Raw genomic sequence first — 19,395 nt, 5'->3', positions numbered from 1 at the left:
CTTGGTGATTTGAACTCCAACACTTTGCAAAAATAAGATACAGCTCTTTCCAAATGACAGCTTTGTAACACATACACTACATGAAATGTGTCTTGGAAAAATTTTACACAAGGTTACCATATAGAATAAACGCAAATTGATCGTGTCTATACAACATAGGCTGAGTATAATGAAAAATAGGTATGTCACTGAAAAACACTCAGGCCTAAGAGCAGACCAAGGCAGAACAATTGTTAATTGATTTCTAAATAACACCTTTCTGATGCAAGTATTATTTCACAGGAGACATTTGTAACTGTAAAAATACGCTGGATCATCATTTTCTGATTAAAATTTTGTAGGACTGTCACTTGTGATACTGACTTAGCATTTAGCTTGAGGCTGGAAGTAGCATAACAATTACTAAATCCACTCAAGATCACTCCACATTTAGAAAAATGATACTGGGTGTTTCACATCAGTGAAGCTAGGAGGAAGAGAGCTAAACAGCTCATCACTACCTTTTTTATTTTTTTCTGTGCAGAGTTAATTATTCTCAATAATAAAGCTTTTCTAGTTCCAGCAACACCACTGAAAAACCTTACAAACATCATCTTCCACCCAATAGAATCAAGGTAACCAAATTTTCAAATACTACAAAATTTAAGATACTTCAGAGACTAAGTTGATGAGATGAGACTTTGGGCCAACTACATTTCTTTCTTTACCACAAATTTGCTTTGGTTTTCAAACAGCCTCTCTACAAGGGGCACTCACAAAAACCCAGTTTTCATTAAGAAGGAAGGAATCATGCATACTGTGTGTACGGTACTGTTTTGTACACGTACCTTTACCAGTCAAATGGGTATTACCAAACAATAGGAGTAGCTTGAGCTATTGTTTATCCACAACAGAAATTTTATATGTAATAGAAATACAGGAAGAAGACCACAGAAACACGTGTCCCCATTCGTATGTAAAAGGAGTGCATTTTAAATACATACCCCTATTTCAAAGTTAAGGGAAAAACTCACCAATACTTTTTTTTCCAGCAAGCTATCATACATTCTATGTCATTATGAAGAACTTACATACATTTGGTGTTAAGATTTGTTGTCAACATTTTAAAGAGAAGTTAAAAAAAAAAAAAGTAAATATTTCTTAAGAATGTATGCAATATGTTCTTAATATGAATAATGGCTTTCATAATACTTAAGTTTGATCTTCTGACAAGAAAATGCAATCCTGGTAGACAATGAAATAGCATAAACAATTCACATCATCATTTCCTAGATTAAGACAATATCCTTTTTTTTTTAAATGAAGCGAAATGATAAATTTTGAGTTTATCTTCAGGTATGTGATAACAGCTCCTGAAATCTAAAACAGATTTTTGCAAGTCTGTAAGCTAGCAATAAAAGGGATGGCAGAGAACAAGAAATATTTTACTTTCACAGTACCTGCATGAAGCCATATTTGAGCTAGAGTCATCCAAGGATGCAGGGGACCTTGTTTAGGGGCACTGCTTTGCAGAGATGAAGCAACTTCAGACAGCGCTTGTTCTACTCTAGAAGCTGCTATTGACGTCGCGTGGACCGAACCTGTACAAGTAATTAAAAAAAATACTAATCAGAAAAAGAATAAAGGACATACTTATTGCATAAAACAATTAGTCATAAGCCTTTTCTTAACAAGTTTTACCTAAAACTCCTCTAGATTTAACTTAAACATACCATTTTGGAGATTTTTTTTAAATGTCAGATTAATTTTCCCTGTTACAGAAACTTTTATACTGGTCTGAAAGACTCTATACTAATACTACACTGAACACTGGAAACTGTACATGACACATTTTTGGATTGCTGCTATGAATACTCTGTTAAACTTGACATCTTGTGTGGCAAACGTACGATCCAAAAAAAGGTTTGTGATGGTGTCGTACACTGTAATCTTCAGTTTGCTGCATGCACTTTGATGTTAGTAATTGCTATGTCTTTCCATAGAGTGCAATTAGATGACTATTTTAAGACTAATAATAGCGTTTTTAAAAAAGAGCTAAAATATACAACATGATCCCATCACAAATACACAGTTAAACTGCACTGAATGTAAACCTTAGCTAATCAAGAAGGCTGAATTAAAATGCCTTGTGGCAAAAAATCTATTGCATGAAGAACAATCCCAAAGTTGCCTTGAATAATTCTCTTCATATTAAGCATTTATGAATGAGATTAGAATATCATGAGCAAATACTACCTTTTTCAAACTACGAGATGTGAAAAAGCTTCTATGACAAGAGAATACCTAATGACAACTGTACTTTGCATATTCAGGTTACTGACAGTGTCTTTAGTCTTGATTTATTTATTTTTTAAATCAAGACTACTTATATTTTAATAGACACTCTTGGTCATCTAAGCTTCAATGTATCTCTTGTTGTATTTATAATTACAAATTACAAAATCTCATTCGGACCATGTCTGATTAATAAATAATGGAAGTAAAATATTTCATATTGGATCAGATGTATCCTAAGCCAAGCTCCACGCTGTAATGGCCAACGATGGCAGGTATCTTAGAATAAAGTATTGAGTCCTGGACAGGTTGAACCATATCCCACAAGCTCATCATTAACAGCTGAGCAATAGATAAAACCTTCACTCTCAATATCAGAGGTTTTCTAAGATTTTTAATGAGAAGGGGTTTCTCAAACAAAACATGCTCTTAAAAACATGTTCTTAAGTGTGACAAGATAAATCAGCAGCCTAGAAATGTAGAAGGAATTCCTACTACACAGACCAGTGGGAAGAGGAAGTTTGTCTGAAAGCAATCAGCACGTTTCCCTGAACTGATAGAAACAGAGGAAAAGCAGCACAGGACTTTGTCATCAGCGTTTCTTAGGTCATTTTGAACAAGGAATTGCCCTGAGGTTTCTGAAACGGCCTCTGGCTGTGGAGTTTGCTTTCCTCTGCTGGTTGAAGAAAAAGCATACACTTCAGCCTGCATCAGAGCTGAACAGTGACTCAAGTTTCTGTGTATCTTTAAGACTTCCAATGAAAAGTAAAAAAGAAGTCTAAGCAAGAAGCATGTGGAGCATATTTGCAGAAAATTACCAGCAAAAGGTATCACAAATAAGCTCTAGTCACCAGTAACCTTGCCTGACCTCCCTTTCTGTAAATGCATGTCACTGTTACTTGTTACACTTCCAGTGCAAGTAACAGCAAAGGAGCCTCCTCAGCTCTCCAGCAGAAATTCTAAGGTGCAAGTGACACACAGAATTTCATTTAATCCCTTCCTTCTGAAAAGCAACTATCCCATTTAGAATTAAAAAAAAAGACTATCTTCTATAATTTGAAGCATGGACCCTGGCTGCTAACCAGGCCGTGAGTTATTTCGCATAGAAAGTGCACTGCTAGGTTTTAAGTCTCCAGTACTTAATCATAAAATGTACATGGTAATATATTATTAAAACTTGCTGTACGTCAATTTCTATGTATAAAGGACTAGTGTGATAAAATTTCTACAAGCAGCAGTGCCACGAAAGCATTACCACCTACACTCAAGTTAAAACAGGGTGGATACCGAGTGTTTTCTATGCTAATCTACTCCTATCCGGGACTTTCTGGAAGAATAAAAAGATAGTGTTTTTAATTAAAAAATATATATTTCTAGAAGATTTATTTCACAAAGTGCTATTATTAAAGTAGCTTATTAGGACGAGGGGTTATGGCTTTAAACTAAAAGAGGATAGGTTTAGACTAGACATAAGGAGGAAATTCTTCACTCGGAGGGCTGTGAGGCACTGCTCAGGTTGCCCAGAGAAGCTGTGGCTGCCCCATCCCTGGAGGTGCTCAAGGCCAGGCTGGATGGAGCTCTGGGCAACCTGGTGTGGTGGGAGGTGTCCCTGCCCATGGCAGGGGGGTTCAAACTAGGGGCATCTGTAAGGTTCCTTCCAACCCAAGCAGTTCTATGATTAAAATTGCTTGTATTTCCTTTAGGAAAAAAATATTCCTTAAGGTATTTCAGCAATTAGTTCTCCAAAGAAAAAACAGACGTATATACAACAAAGTATTAGTCTTCAAGTGTCGCTATTTCAACCAAGCTACTGAAAAATATTTACCTCTTATCTTTCATTATATTAATATAGTTGATATAAAAGTGTAGTATAAGTTCCTCATGAACCTTAATCTAAAATTCAACACAAGCCAAGTAACTTAACTGTTTTAGAAACTCAGATTACAGATTATTCACTATATCATCTAAATTTAGGCTGCTTCTAAACAACATCCCCAGTAAATGGTTTCTTTGGGTTTAAATTTGAAGACCAAATTTTAAGCGTAATACAAAGAAACTTGGTGTAATATTTCCCAGAGGTGTTCAGAAATTCCAGCCATTGAAATCCTTCACACTTCAGCCTTATTTAAAAGCATGGAAAACTTAAGGATGTTGAACAGCACAAGAGCACCAATATTTGTGGGGTTTTCTTTTGTTTCTTTAAAAACCCTTCTTGGCAGAGGCTGTTACAAGCGATCAGACACATGACTACATGGTTTCCAAAAGGAGGAGGGATGACCTCCAGTAGAGCCTTGCATTTCTAATCAGCACTACCACTGCATCTTTTATCACAATTTCGCATCTTTACTATTATTTACTTATTTATTAATAAAATAGCAGCAGTCTTCTTTACAGTGCCAAATTCATTCAGGAATACTGCACTCATACTGATAGCTCTAACCCATAAACTCCTGAATGCTTCTTTAGCTTTGACACAATGAGCTGCCACCTGACTATTTCTGGCAATTTGTGTTAAAACACAGTGAGTAAGCTTTATTTTTGTACATAAGTAAAGATCATTTAAAGAAGCCTCCTGTGTGCTAAAAGCTTCTTCTGACCTCTCTACACATTCTGCTTAACCCTGTTCTAAGCCCAGGGGCCTCAGACTGCGATCTTTATAATCACATTGTAATTGTGTAATTTATACTAATTTCAACGATAAGCAGTTAAGAAGCACAATGGTTTGTGAGGGTAGAGTGAATCTTAAAGTTTGCTTGAGGCCTCACAGCCCTTACGCTGCCAGCTATTTATATGCTGGCTCCCTGTTGGTTTTATCATAAGATCTGTTCTCTCTTCCCAGCCTTACCTGTACTTTTCTTTTTTTAGTCTGTGTTCAGTAGCCCTGAGACAATCACAAACAAATCTCCACTACAATTGCTAAAATTCACTCGGATGTAGCTTCCTTTAAATGCTCAATAGAGCAATAGGAGTTCCTTGATTGCAACTTTACCATATCTTAGATGCTATACAAATATTCTTCTCTTCCCAAGAATTTCTAGACCTGCTACTATAGTGTGACACTTAAGAATAAAGAAAAAAAAAGTCCTTCAAAATACCAAGGCAAAAAAGAGTGTTTCTTTTAGGATGCAAAAGGATGAGATCTGGAAAAAGAAGATATATAGCCAAAATCAATTCCAGCTACTCATTTCCATTTATTCAGTTTTGCCTTAAGGCTTGTTTATACTAAGTGGTATGACTGTGAAATGGGGACTGTCTTTGCAAAATCTTGCATATATTATTTAAATTACCTATTGACTAAGATTTGGAAGCACAACTGCATTGCACACTACAAAGTATAACAAAACGCCTTAATTTTTCCTACCAAAATGTTTCTAAACAAAAAAGTTTCCTATAACAACATCTGTCCAGAATTTACAGAGCGTTTCCACTCTTCATAGTAACGTAGTACCTGCGACAACCTGTGGTTATGTCAATGCTTCAATTCAATAATCTAACCAGAATACCTACCAAAAGGCTTATATAAACACAATTTAACCAAGAGGAAACGTAGTCTCACATAGAAACCTTTACTTTCTAAGTCATACCTACAGTTCAAGTTCTGTGAACAACAAAGTGTTCAATTTACTTCTCTTCAGATTTTTCTTAACACAAATATTACAAGAAAATCTGCATGAAATCAATCTTTTAAATACCATCCATAAGTTACCCCATGGAAATATACGGCATGTCACAACTTTTTCAGTCCTTTCCTTGGTCATTGCCCAAAAAAATCTTGACAATGTTGCCTTAGGGGCAGGGACTAACTAAGACATGGACTCTTAGCAGCACTTGGAGAAAAATAAAAACCAATTTGCCTCACATTTTCCTTCTGAAAATGGGTAAAAAAAAAAAACCTTGGACCGACATCCTTCAAGAAACAGGTTCACATCAATTGACAAAAAACACCATAAAAGGATTTTTTTTATACTACAAAAAAGAGTGTATTATAAAACAGTTTCATAATTTATGTAAAGAAAAAAATGCTTTAAAAGCAATGCTCATGCAGGAGTGAAGAGGAAACAAACCCATGGCTTTCAACTTTACATTCACACAAAGCTGCCAGTAAGAACATTAGTGGTGCAACATACAGAGAACTGTGCTAAAAAAAAAAAAAAGGCAAACACGTGATAGAAAGAGGCAGTAATTTCTACAGGACTAATGCATCACTAGTATGATGCATTTGATATGATAGGCAGATTTCATCAAAATTAACATTATTTTGTATCAAATTTATTAGGTGTTTGAGACACCTTTCATAATCAAAAATTAGAAAGATACCTTATCTTTTGGTACTGTTATGCATGGAGATTTTAGTAGTCATGTACAGCCAACATCATTTAGAGTATTTTCTCTGCTTTCTGAAAAACATTTTCCATGCTTAGTCACCATCAAACATGCTGTTTTATATCTCTTCTTATTTTTCAATGAGAAACGAATTCAAAATTTGCTATTCAAGGCCAAATGCACAACTTTATAATGTAACTGGTTAGAGAGAAAGAATGTTGTTTTGAATCCTGGTTAAAGCAGCAATTAGCTTTATTGATCTATATTTTTCATTTTCTTTTATTTAGCTTGTTGGCATCATTTCATTATTTTGAAGTGTACTCTTAAGAGATTTATTCTACGTGTAAAATTTGTACCACAAGAGAAAGTAGTTTATTATGACTCATGACAGAAGTTGCAACGTTACCTTCTAGACCAATATACTCCTTAGGAACAGCAGTGGCATAAAATTTCCTATAATACAACATACTGGCAGCTGGCCATTAGGTTATACTAAACCTTCCTAATATATCTTTATTTGCAGCCCTCTAGAAATGAATACTGCCTCTTTAATTATTAAATGCAAGTGTTAGTTGAGTGCATTCAGATCTTGTAAGATTACAGACCTTAGGGTGAATGGGCAAAGAGCATCAGCCTTGCTTTACACACTATCAAACTTGAACTACTGATGAACAAAACATGTACATTTTGTGGTAAAGGAAAAGGTGATTTAAGTCCTTAGGAAATTAATGGAACTTTACAGTGAATACTACTTACAAACTGAAAAGGGGGAGTAAAAACCATGAAAGTAAGCATCTGATGGATTGCCTTTGAACAAATCAAACCATAAATTAAAATCCAAACTAAGAAAGAGAAAAAAATAGATAAATAGAAAACGAGAACTCCAAGAAAGCCAGAGGTTTTCTGATAATCTTCAAACCATAAATCAGGTTTAGAGGGTTCCAAAGGATAAAGATTTTAAATAAGGAGATCACTGTTTCTAATAGATATTGTCATAGAGCCTTTGCTACACCTCTAAGATCATGATCCTGTTCATTAAATTGTAAATCAAGTCAAATAAAGTCAAAAAGTCTTTTGTTCTTTCACCAGAAAAACAAAGAAAAAAAAAAAGATAGGAAACATGAGATTTTCATACCTGTTAACTATACCAGAAAGCTATAAGCATCTAGACAAACTTCTACTTATTCAAAAATAGAGAGCTTTGACTTTCATAAATTATTTACACTGTACAAAGGACTCCAGTATCTGTGTGAGTTTTTTTCATCCTTCCACTACTGCTCGTGTATATGTTGGAAGCTCCTTTCCCTAAGGATACAGCAGTTTTTATCTGAAATGGAAGACTTTGGCTTTACATAATGGAATTTGTGCTTGGACTTATACATTCTTTTCATGTGCCTTCACTGTTGAATGAGGTCTTATTCTCTTGTAGGCCTGCAAAGAACAAGCAATTTAACGCTGGCTGGCACGTACACTTTTAAGAGTAGGCCTGTTTAAAGAGTAAGTTCAACTCAACAACACTCAAAGGGGGTAATAGCAATTAACTAACTATTCAAATGTTTCAAGAAGAAAGTCAAGTTTCAGCTAGTTAAACTTCTGTAGGACACATTTCCTGAAGTCTAAAGGAAGCACTCTCTAGAATATTCAGTTGTAGGCTTATATATGAGCTAGTGTTTTCAAAACTCATGTCTCATCTAGGCTACTTTAATGAGTGAATTTTGGTAATACTCAGAGATTCATTCTCTAGATTTTGTTAAGAATTAGTATCTTTGACACAATGCCAGTTAAAGTTTAGTGTCAACAGTGAATTTCCTAAGACTGGATTATAGTAAATGCAGTAACAATTACAGTGCTACACCCAAGACTGTGAATGAAGGACAATTTATCAAACAAGAAAAGAGTTAAAATGAAGTATCTAAAAAAGTAACTTGATTTTACCCTGCCACCTGAACTATTCTGGCAGCATTACTATGTAGCTTGCATGCAAGCATGGAAATTGATTCTGCAGCATGTTTAAGCTGGCATCATTTCAATGAACAGAATGACTCCTGATCTGGAATAGCAAAATGCTGATTTTCACTACTCTATTGTCTTTGAATCATTTCAATACATCTGCCATATTAAAGCATACATTGATATTTAATGCGATTTTTCCCCCATATGAAGTTTCAGGGAATGTTTTGTATGCAATTAGCTAAAAAGGCTTTTAAATCAAGGATCTAGACACTAAAATTACATCATTAAAAACTAAGATAAGAAGGAAATCCTGTGGAAAGGACAGTCTTGTTAGGCAAAACATGCCAGCAATGGAAATAATTACAGCCATAAATGCTACAGTGCAGCAGAGGACAATATCCTCCTTTAAAAAACACCTATCATTTCTGTAACAATCATGAGAACAGAATATTAAATCTGTCTGTAACTTTACGTCTTTTGGGATCAATAAAACACTCTATCCTAAACAAACTCTTAAAAGCCGTTCAGAATTTAATGAAATACATTTGAATGGCCAGATTTCACGGACATTGTGTTGAAGCTTAAATTGTTTTAAACACAGTTTATCAGTTATGAAGATTATCAGAAAAACACAGTACAAACACGCCCATCAGGAAGAGAAAACCAATTTACAGCGAGAAGGTGAACAGGGCTCAGGAACTTGGTCACAGTATGGAGAGGCTGCATGGGGCCAGACAAAGGTATCTGATTTAGGATGAGGAAGATGAGAAGATACAAACACTTGGAGAGGAGACTCTGTTCTTGAGAGAGAAGATGAGGAAGTGTCAGAGGCTAAAAAGCGAAAGAAAGAGAATGATAAGGGTGTGGGGGGATGGGAAAGGAACAGATCCAAGAACAGGGTTTAATGGAGTCATGGATGCCAAAAAATGCAAAGCGTTTATTTCCCCATTCAGTAAGATGAAAATGGCTTCCACATAAAATAAATAGCACTTCTGAAAGCAGTGTAAAAAAATATGCTGTGTTCATATGTACTCCTCTTCTGTAATAAACTTGTTTCAAAAAGAAATTAAAGGTTAACTTTTCCCTGTGTTCTAATGTATGAGTTTATAAAATACATTTAGGAGGAAATAAAGACCAAATTTTAAAACTCAGCTACCAATGTTACTTCCTCTGACAAACTAAATGGACTGAAACCACTACACAATAGATTGAATAATCTGATTTTAAAAAGTTTGAGTGCAACTTACCTTAACCAAAATAGTCAACTGAAGCCTCACGTGATTTGCATATGCTTATCTAACTTTGCAAAGAAAATGAATCTGTCTCCCTGTAAGATTTTACTTCAGTGAATGTTTCATAAAACCTTTTTTTTCCCCCTCCATATTCAGCAATACATACAAATATGGGTACATGCCACTCATGGCAAACCAGCTGAAACAGAAGGCAAGCTCAGAGTAGGTTTGCCACAGTTCTTGTCTAGGACATTGGATTTCTTACAAGGCTAGACTGGTAATTCCAGAATACATGCTTTTTGTACTCCAAAGATTACAAAAAATTAAGCTTGCATCATTTAATCATTTCTGGTTATTTTATTGGATTGGTAAAAGCTATATATAAACACTGTGGCTTTTTTTTTTTTTTTTTTAATCTTTTTATTTTAGTTTCAACTTTTGCTAAATAGATATACCTAAATAAATATATTTTTTTAATATACATATTTTACACCCATCACTGTTATTTGAATTTTAAAATCCTTTAATTTTTCTTTTGCAAGTACGGAAGACTTCAGATTTAATTTTAGCTCTCATTTCTTGTTACTCTGATTGATCAAACACAGTAACCAGCAAAAAGGGGCTCATCATTTCCACAGGTGGCAAGCAATTCAGGTAGTGGAACGTTTTCATGTGTGCATGTGTATACACATAAGTAAGTGAATACATATGGTAGCATTATACTGTCTAAAGGGAAGCATACATTTCTGTCCTAAAAGGATTTTCCCCAATGCTTTTTCCTTATATCCTCATTAAAATACTGTAAATGCCGAATTTGTTTTGGATTTCTTAAGACTGAGGATAAACAGAACCTCAGAATAAGCTCTCTCAGGCAATAGAGGTCTAACAACTTGACCATCTATTAGTTCTATCATTTTTGCATACTTTTTTTTTTTTTTTTTTTTTTTTGAGAGTCCACCTAGAGTTTTCTCACTCAAACACTATGCCTAGCTTGACTTCTGTTCTTACAGTAACATAACCTTTTAATTTCTGCAGTATTTTTATATACTATTCTGGAAGAAGAATTTTGGACAAAACTTTGATACGGAGTTTTTACATTGACACTACTGTACAGATACAGTAGGTAACAAATCCACAGTCCTTACCAGAATTCAAGTATTTGAATTGCAAGAAGGTTTATTCTGCTAAAATTAAAAATTAAACCCACAAAAACAAACAAACAAGAACAAAACAACAAAAGAGACCCTCTCCAACCTACCCTACATAATCACCTTTTATAAGAAAAATAAATGAAAAAGGACCCCATACTTTTAATTTCCCATCTCATCCTCTTTGACAGTAGAAATGAGTTCTAAGAACACAGGTAAGATTCAGGAAACAAAGACAAACAGGATCTTCTAAAAAAAAAAAAATACTATTTGTAAAGATCCTGTTTTCCAAGTGAGATATTGGCTACAGGGCTTGAATCTGGGGTGAGTTCTTGAGAAGCTCGCTGTTTTGGATAAAGGTTCATCTTTACTTAAAAGCTTTGAGAAATATACAGTCTTTAAAAAGCACCAACTCATTATGCTTTGAAGCATGGCAGATATAAAATAGGACACCCTGAAGGAGCAGATCAAGAACTTTGTCCCCATGGAAAACATACAAACAAAAAACCAACACGATCCGTAACACTCCCCCTACATGCCTCTTTTGGAAGGCATAAAAATAATTTACTAGATTTTGAAGGTTTCATATAGATACCTCCTTCAAATGAAACAGTGAGCTAGACTAGAACAACAAACTATTAAAATATTTTGTGTTATCTTACACTTTCTAAATACAAGAGCACAAGAACTCAAAATTCTACTATGGGGCAAAGCAGGCTGAACTATGCCATATTTCAGACCACATCATACTGCGATTCTTTTAAATCAGGTGACCTGAACACTGTAATCAAAACTGTTTGCCATGATACCAAGCACAGAACTCTTTCTTCTTATATGATTCCAAAATCTAATGAACACTAGCTTCAATTTCAACTTCCAGAAATTAAGTAACTAAAATGGATTTTTCTCTACTGTACAATTCTGATGTAATCAAAAATATATTATACTTTTCAATGGATCTTCGTTTTTGGGTCAGTGTAGTCTAATTCATAGGCTGACAAGCTTCCCCATAAGTTTTTCCTATCCAAATGTGATTAAACAGAAATTGACATGTGAAGGGTGTCAAGAAAAGCATGCGACAGTTTTGAGATAAAACCCAGGAAAGAAAAAAGTCAATATATAGAATGTAGATAACACACTCCAAAAGGTTTTTGGAACTACAGTCAGCACAATAATTCTTTATGTGTTTTTCAGAGAATCCATGGCTCACCTGCTTTTTTCTTTAAGGCATATCAATTTGTATTGTGATAATAGAATATATTAACATGTACAAATAACATATTGTAAATATTTATTGATGCCTTACCTTTTATGTAGTGCATCTGTGCAGCACAATTTTTGCAGTATATATGATTTGTAATAAATAGATTTTCCTTATAATCTCAAAGCTATGTCTATAGTAATCCAGCCCACATATTCAATTCTATTTTAATATATGTTTTAAAGATCTTGATGAATTTAATTAGTAATGATTTCTTGAGCATTTTTGAGATTAAAGTTTTTTTAATTTTTTTCTGATACTTTTTAAAAACAAAATACGTGCAAATACTTAATGGACAAAAAAGCATAGCACTTTGGAAAACAGAGTAGTAAAGCACAGTAATTTTTAGCCTTTACATAAGAACCAAGCTATACCGCCAAGCTCAGCAAGATTCAGACCACAGATATTTTAATTTACAGAATATTGTCTGCAAGTACTTCATAAATAAATAAAAGAAAGAATCTTATATTGCAAAATTTCCACTCCATATGACAAAGAAAACATTCTCAGGATATATGATTTAATTTTGCAAAATAAAACAATTAAATAATAAAAAAATCTAGCTATTGGAACTCCATTTTACTAATTTTATTGTTCAAATTCTGTTCTTACCTGTTTCAGGATCACTGAAATCTGGTAATGTAATTGTATTAAGCTGTCGTCTATCAGCAATAGCTCTGTCTAACAGGCTGCTCCCACGTCCAGAATCACTGTAATGAAGTATAGAAATTGTAAGCTATTAAGATATAAAATTATATACTGAGATACAAGTTGCATGCTGCCCTCCTCCCACAAAGGTTCTTGCTATAAAGGTTCTTGCTATGAACAAATTTAGTACCAAGCATTGCTAACCACTCACAGTACATTAAGTCAGCTGCACTAAAACAAAATTAAGCTGAGCAAACCTAAATCCGTATTTACTTCAGCAACTCTGTTTTCATAATTAATACAAACAACACAGGTATATAAAGTTTTGATTTATAACTAACAACATTACAAAAAGGCTTAATTGTACCTTAAATTTTTACATATGATGAGTTACTGCTCTTGTAACCTGAGATGGCAGATGTGAGTTTGAAAATCCACATTTTTCCAACACTAAAGAGCAACACCAAACTCAAGACATCTAAATTTAGGTAAAGATATTATAAAAAAATCCCACAGAAAAAGACAGCAATTTTATCCCTATAGTTTTGGGTGGTGTAATTTTTTTGTTTGTTTGTTTGTTTTAATAATCACATTAACAGTCTAATGCCGAATTTGATCCTAATAATGCAGTAGGAGAATTTTGAACAGTTAGAATAGATCAGATGCCTAAGCACTTTGCAGGGGTTTTCCCTGATCTCTCATGGTGACAAATGCACTCAATTCCCACTGTAGTTGTAACTCACTTTCTGCCACTCGGGCTTCTTGCTGATATACTTGCTGGAAAACTAATTGGTCCTAGAGCTATGGTTAAAGATTCAGCAGAAGAAAAGGGACTGAATGGTTAATACAGTAACTTCATTTTCACGACTATAAAACTGGTACTATTCACTATCAACAAATACTTTAAAAAATTACATAAAAATAATTCACCAACTTTTTAAGTTTAAGCCAATTAGGTTGTTAGCCCAACTTAGCAAAGTGCAAACCATAGTTTGATTCTCATATTCCACCACAGAGAAAAAAAAATAAAAAAATCCTAGCTTAAAATAAAGCCTGAGAGACTTTAATCTAAACTGCAAGACTGGAACTTAATACATCTTTACAGTTGTCCTAATTTTCAATCACCTCCTTCCAAATTTGAACCCAGAGAACAGCAAGAAGCCTTTCAGCAGCTCTTAATAGTTGCACTTCAAAAACCAGTGAAACGACTTCCTCTATTTGTACAGCTGTTACTAAAATGATATAAATAAAGTTTTGCATTACCATAAAATTATTGCAGGACCAATTTCCTTACAAAATGATGCCATTATAGAAATCCACAGGAAACAGAAGGGGACTTTCTGAGACACACACTATACACACACTATCAGCTATACTTGTTATATCAGTTGGTGCATATTTTCTGTATTAATTACTTCCTCAATCCACAAGCAATGACATGCCAAATGTTGCTGACAAGGAGAGACAGGCTTAACATAAGTATCTTTTAAGCACATCACTGGTATCTTGGTTTGCTCTGTTTTGCTAATGCAAACTAAGAACTGACAAAGAATTGAACTATTTTCTAACATACTTCAAGAAGCAAGCTGAATAGAAACATGGTTGATATAATCATTCCATAGACCTTCCAAAGCTTTGCATCTCAGAATATTTTTTTGTTTTAAAATTAAAAAATTAGAGAAAAAACTGACTAAAGACAATTTTATTTTTTTTTCAATCAGCTGAACAAAGGAAAGACAGAGTGTTGCGTTTAACACTTACACTTGGTGGTGTATCTAGCTATTCATAATTTATTTTCATTAGTGAAAGATTATTGAGAACACTGAAACCAAGTTTATTCCACAAAATCTGATTAACTTGAAGAAAAAATATTTAACATCAAACAGCTTATCGGAAAAGTGAATTCTTATCTCATTGGGAAAATGATGTATTAAAAGTAGTTTTGAGTCTTAATTGGAATAGGAAAACATGTTTCAAATAAGCATGAAGGGTATTCAGATCTTTGAAAACCAACGTTCTAAAAAAGCTTCAAATGATTAAACCCCTTTTTTTTATTGCCCTAAAGAACGACAAGAAAATTCTTCAATTGTTTTCAGTGCAAAAACTGTTGTCAAACAGTGCTTTTCAACAAAAAACATGTGTTAAAATTACAGAGGTTGGAAAACCTGAGTATTCACAACAACCTTTTATTATTATTCTTCATTACATCTTGAGTGCAATCATATGAACAGAACTTCCCAGTCACACTTCATGTTAGACTGATAATTGTTATGCCAGTCAGACGGATTTGGATTATGATGATACAAAGTGAAAATATTCAGCCCTTACATTTCACATGGACCATCCAAAGGAAGACTACAGTTTGGTATAACTCAAAATGTAATTCATGAAACCACTCTCTTTCCATCACTGCACTTATTCATGGTCCTTTCCATTCCATCCACAATTTAATTTTAATTTCATCATAAACCAGAACTTCAAGAAAAGTTTTAAGTGTCAAGATAAAAAAAAAAAAAAAAGTAGTAAAAATTGAAAATTGAATGAGATGCAAAGTAATCCTTGTTAATTTTTTCACTTGGATGTTTTCGAAGAAAAATGGAGACATGATCATTAGCAAACGTTGCTGTGAAAATCTTACTCTTTGTCAGCTTCTGTAACCAATACTTATGTCTGAAGGAAGCATTGCCTAATGTGTCCTTAATGTGGCACAGTAGCTCTTAGCACAACAACAAAGTAATGACAAGCCATGACAAGCCCTGCTATGTGTAAAATGGAAGGTGAAAAGTTGTGTGGAATACACACAAAGCCACACACAAATTAAGCTTACATAGAAATTTTAACTATCCTGCACAGCAGAGCCTTCTGATAGAGTTCTTAACCCCACTCCACACCCCTCCCTAGCTCCTTTCCCCCAAACTCAACCAACTGGAGAAAAAAAACTAAAAATCCCACCCAGTAGGTTAGAAGATAAACTCTTTCCTAGGTCCTTGCTGCTAGCTTCAGTGACTTGGAATTGCAAAAAAAGTCAGCTCAAAGCTTTCTGGTTGCTCATGTACTTGCTCCCTGTCATCTCCAAGTCCTGCTCCCTACTCCATAGTGCAGCACCAGAGTCACTATGACTGACTCAGGTAGGGACCTCCCAGGCTCTTCCTCCAAACTTTTCTGTTCTAAACTGCTTATAAGCTTCCCAATATAATTTTCCCTTTCTGGTCCTAAGTTTCCAGCTCTCCCAACCTTCTTAGAGATGCATGTTATTACATAACTGAACTCAAACAAAGTGAGACCAAAAACTGGACAGATAATGTTCATCACACTTCTATATCCGATACCATCTGGTACAGATATCTTCTGCACCACCTCCTGTCCAGAAACTACCAACCTCTCCAACAACCTGATGGCAGGTAATTCTGCTTTTACCTGGTAATTCTACAGGTGCTTGATAAACATGTTGTACAGCTACCAGCATGGATATCTGCAAAGCTAAATTAGCAGCTTTCCTGTTTATTTCATAGGTGATCCAAATATATGCGGCAAAGGAAAATACATGTGTCTTTTGGAAACTCAAAGAGGACTCAACTTATCCCAAATACCTGCTAGGCCCTTTGAAGAACCTAACTAGCTTCATAACCTAGTTTCAGACCTTCCTTTAAAAGAAGACACGTTGATTTTCCAAGCATGTCATAGTTATCCATGTGACCTCCACTATTTCTATAGTCTTAATTAATGTCTAGCCCTCTTTCACTCTATTTAGCGTAAGTCCTTGAACTAAATTTCTACTACAGCAATCTCTCTACTAGAACAAAAAGATATAAAAAAAAATCTGTAACCGAGATCAGGAGGAAAACCAAAACAATATCAGCACATCGAGCCACATCAAGGACAATAGCAGAGTTACACAATATCCGCAATCAGTTCTCACCACAGTTTATTAACTTTGATGCAACTTACTTCACAGAACTCTAGGTGGTTCCTCCTTATCTGTCAAGTATTATCTTTGCAGTTCCAGCTCCCCAGATTTCCAGAGGATTAGTTTGTTCATTCAAAATACCAAACCACATAAAATCAGGACTAATATTGACCTGGGATGCTACAGAGCAAGGCATTAATGAATCCCACATTCCAGAATTCTACAGCATCTTACCTTGGGTTAGTGAGATTATAGCAGGACTTCCAGATCTGTAGCATGTGTTTACAAGTAAGGAGTGCTTCATCTGGGCCTCTGCACAAGGATTCCAATTTGACTTTTGTAAACAGTAATCTGGTGAAAAGGGAAATAAAATTAAGAAAAAGACAACAGATTCTGATTTTTTTTTTTTAAAGATGCCCAATATCTAACTGGAGAAATAACAATTTCAAAGCTGGTGTTAATTTAAATATTTGTTTTATGAAGTAATGACAATACAGTCAAATACCTAATGACATCAAAACAATAGTGATTTTCACAAAATGGCCTTTTCAACTGGATAGAAACAGTGGTTTATGGGAATTCATTTATTTATTACACTTATAGAAGACTACATAGCTTAGTGAAATTAGCAGTACTGTTACTGTCTTTCACATGTACATGTTGTTTGTTTTAGTGATGGCTTCATTAAGGAAAATCTTTACCACTTTTATGAGAAAGGAAAGTGTTTTCCATAAATTGGCTCACATGATAGTTATCTAATCTTAACTGAGAAAGAAAACAAGTCAGTATTGATACATGCTACTTGCCTATAATATAAACTTCTTTACCATCAAATCCCATTATAGGAAATGGAAGAGGCTATATTGAGAAAGATACCACTAGATGAGATAGATATATGGGAGGTCATCAGCATTAGTAAGGTTAAGAAGAAAATGTTGCTTCATGCTACTTTATGTTGCTGCCAACAGGCACTGAAATTGACATTTGACTTGAATTTTGAACAGTCTGAACATTTCAAAGTGAGAACCTAAAGAAAGCACATCATTCATAATGTATGCAACAGACTTCCTTAAAGGGAGCAAACATGTTTTCTGGAAGCCACCATAAATTAATTCTGATTTCAAAGGTGATATTTCTAATGGCAGCAACACAAAGCACATAGCCTCAGAAGGTGATGACTGTGTATTCCTTTATATATGCTATAAACTAATGTATCAGTAGAAAGTTCTCCACAAAGATTAAATTAGGCACACACCTTCCTGGACAATTAAAGAATATAAGTGCAATAGAACAACAAAGGAACAACATTGGTATGCATATTTACAGAAGTCAGAACATTTGTGAACAGATAATACACTAGAAAAACACGAATTTAAAGGTAATTTTAGTACGTTTTAAGATTAAAGAGCACAAAGCAGGAGGAGAGGATACAAATAAAATTGTTAGCCTACTTTCCATTTTTAAACCCAGGTGTACTTCGGCATTTTACTCCAGTACAACCTTAATTATCCTAAGTGAAAATTTTATATGATTGGTCATATGGTTTGTGTGGGAAGACTGAGAAGGGTGTAGAGGGTGGGCATGTGTGAAAGCTCAGAACTTTCTTATCCCAAATACAAACTTTGAGGCTGCTAATAGTAACCACAAACTGCCAGAGTGTTTTCTCAAGAATAAGAAGTGACAGCAAGCACCTCAGCAAGCTACAGTTGCTAAAGCTATAGTGTTGCACTGAACATCCTTTGCAGAAACTACACAGCACATAAATCTGAAAAAGAATCACGCTACCTTAATTCTACAATGTGTGTGTTGGTGGGATTGAGAAAGAAATAAAATGCAGGTCACTGAATTTGTTTAAGAGAACAAGCACCCGTGGATAAGCAAGGTAAATAAGGCCATATGGAGCATCACCGGGTATTTTCTAGGAATGTAGAACAGAGAAATGAGTCATATTAGTATAGGTTTGTTCTTACTAGTAAACTGGATTTAAGTATATGGGGACCTATACAGGTCATTTAAAGTCATATTCCATCTGAGTGTGCTCCTCTGTAGACATTAGTTTAACTGTGACTATGGCACTGGAAGAAAAAATTTCTACATCTGTCCACCGTTTTACTCAAGAGAGTAGAGACAAGTAACATCCTCCTCCCCTCATACTACTGCATCTATTCTACCTTTAACATCCCCTCTCCCCTAAATCCAACCCCAAAATAGCAAGACCTAGGAATCAAAACCCAAACCCCAAAATGAGAGAAATCTACTTCATAAAATCCATTTCTTGTTTCTCTTTATGTAGAAACAAGGGAGCCCGTTTTACAGATTGAAGAGCCTATAGAAGGGTTTTCTGATTGTTTGTTTTATCTGTGATTTTAAAGCATTTTACAAAAGGCACGGCTCTTAAGTTCATTAGCACCAAATTTACAAGTCATTCTAGAAACAATTTAATTGTAATACTTGCCTTGGTTCACTCTATCTGTAAACTGTATATATAACATAACACTAACAGCCTTCAAGCATTTAAGACTTCCAGGAATACTGTAGTAGAGAGAAGGCAGGGGGTCCGCAAACCACTAAGATTAAGCATGCAGCAGCTAAAAGAAAAATTTAGTGGGAGATGGGAAAGGATTTGATTAAGAAAGTACTTAAATACAC

The 19,395-nt window shown here is 34.6% G+C and overlaps 1 protein-coding gene across 6 annotated transcripts in view; it reads right to left on the bottom strand.

Annotated features, from left to right (window-relative positions):
- The window catches only part of TTC7B (tetratricopeptide repeat domain 7B), a 132,001-nt gene that overhangs the window by 32,460 nt on the left and 80,146 nt on the right, over positions 1–19,395 (bottom strand). For 3 of the 6 annotated variants that reach the window (XM_068682962.1, XM_068682967.1, XM_068682968.1), the window contains 5 exons: positions 16,981–17,097; positions 12,804–12,901; positions 9,223–9,381; positions 7,354–7,404; positions 1,440–1,580 (listed from right to left, as the gene is read on the bottom strand). In XM_068682962.1, the coding sequence (XP_068539063.1) occupies positions 1,440–1,580; positions 7,354–7,404; positions 9,223–9,381; positions 12,804–12,901; positions 16,981–17,097 (566 nt within the window). The remainder of the gene's footprint in view (positions 1–1,439; positions 1,581–7,353; positions 7,405–9,222; positions 9,382–12,803; positions 12,902–16,980; positions 17,098–19,395) is intronic. The other 3 variants (XM_068682963.1, XM_068682964.1, XM_068682965.1) reach the window with 3 other exon arrangements.

Source organism: Anas acuta, chromosome 5 (genome assembly GCF_963932015.1).
Source record: "Anas acuta chromosome 5, bAnaAcu1.1, whole genome shotgun sequence".
Lineage (NCBI taxonomy): Eukaryota > Metazoa > Chordata > Aves > Anseriformes > Anatidae > Anas > Anas acuta.
Note: the sequence above shows the minus strand (reverse complement) of the source record. Positions and strands in the feature narration are given on the sequence as shown.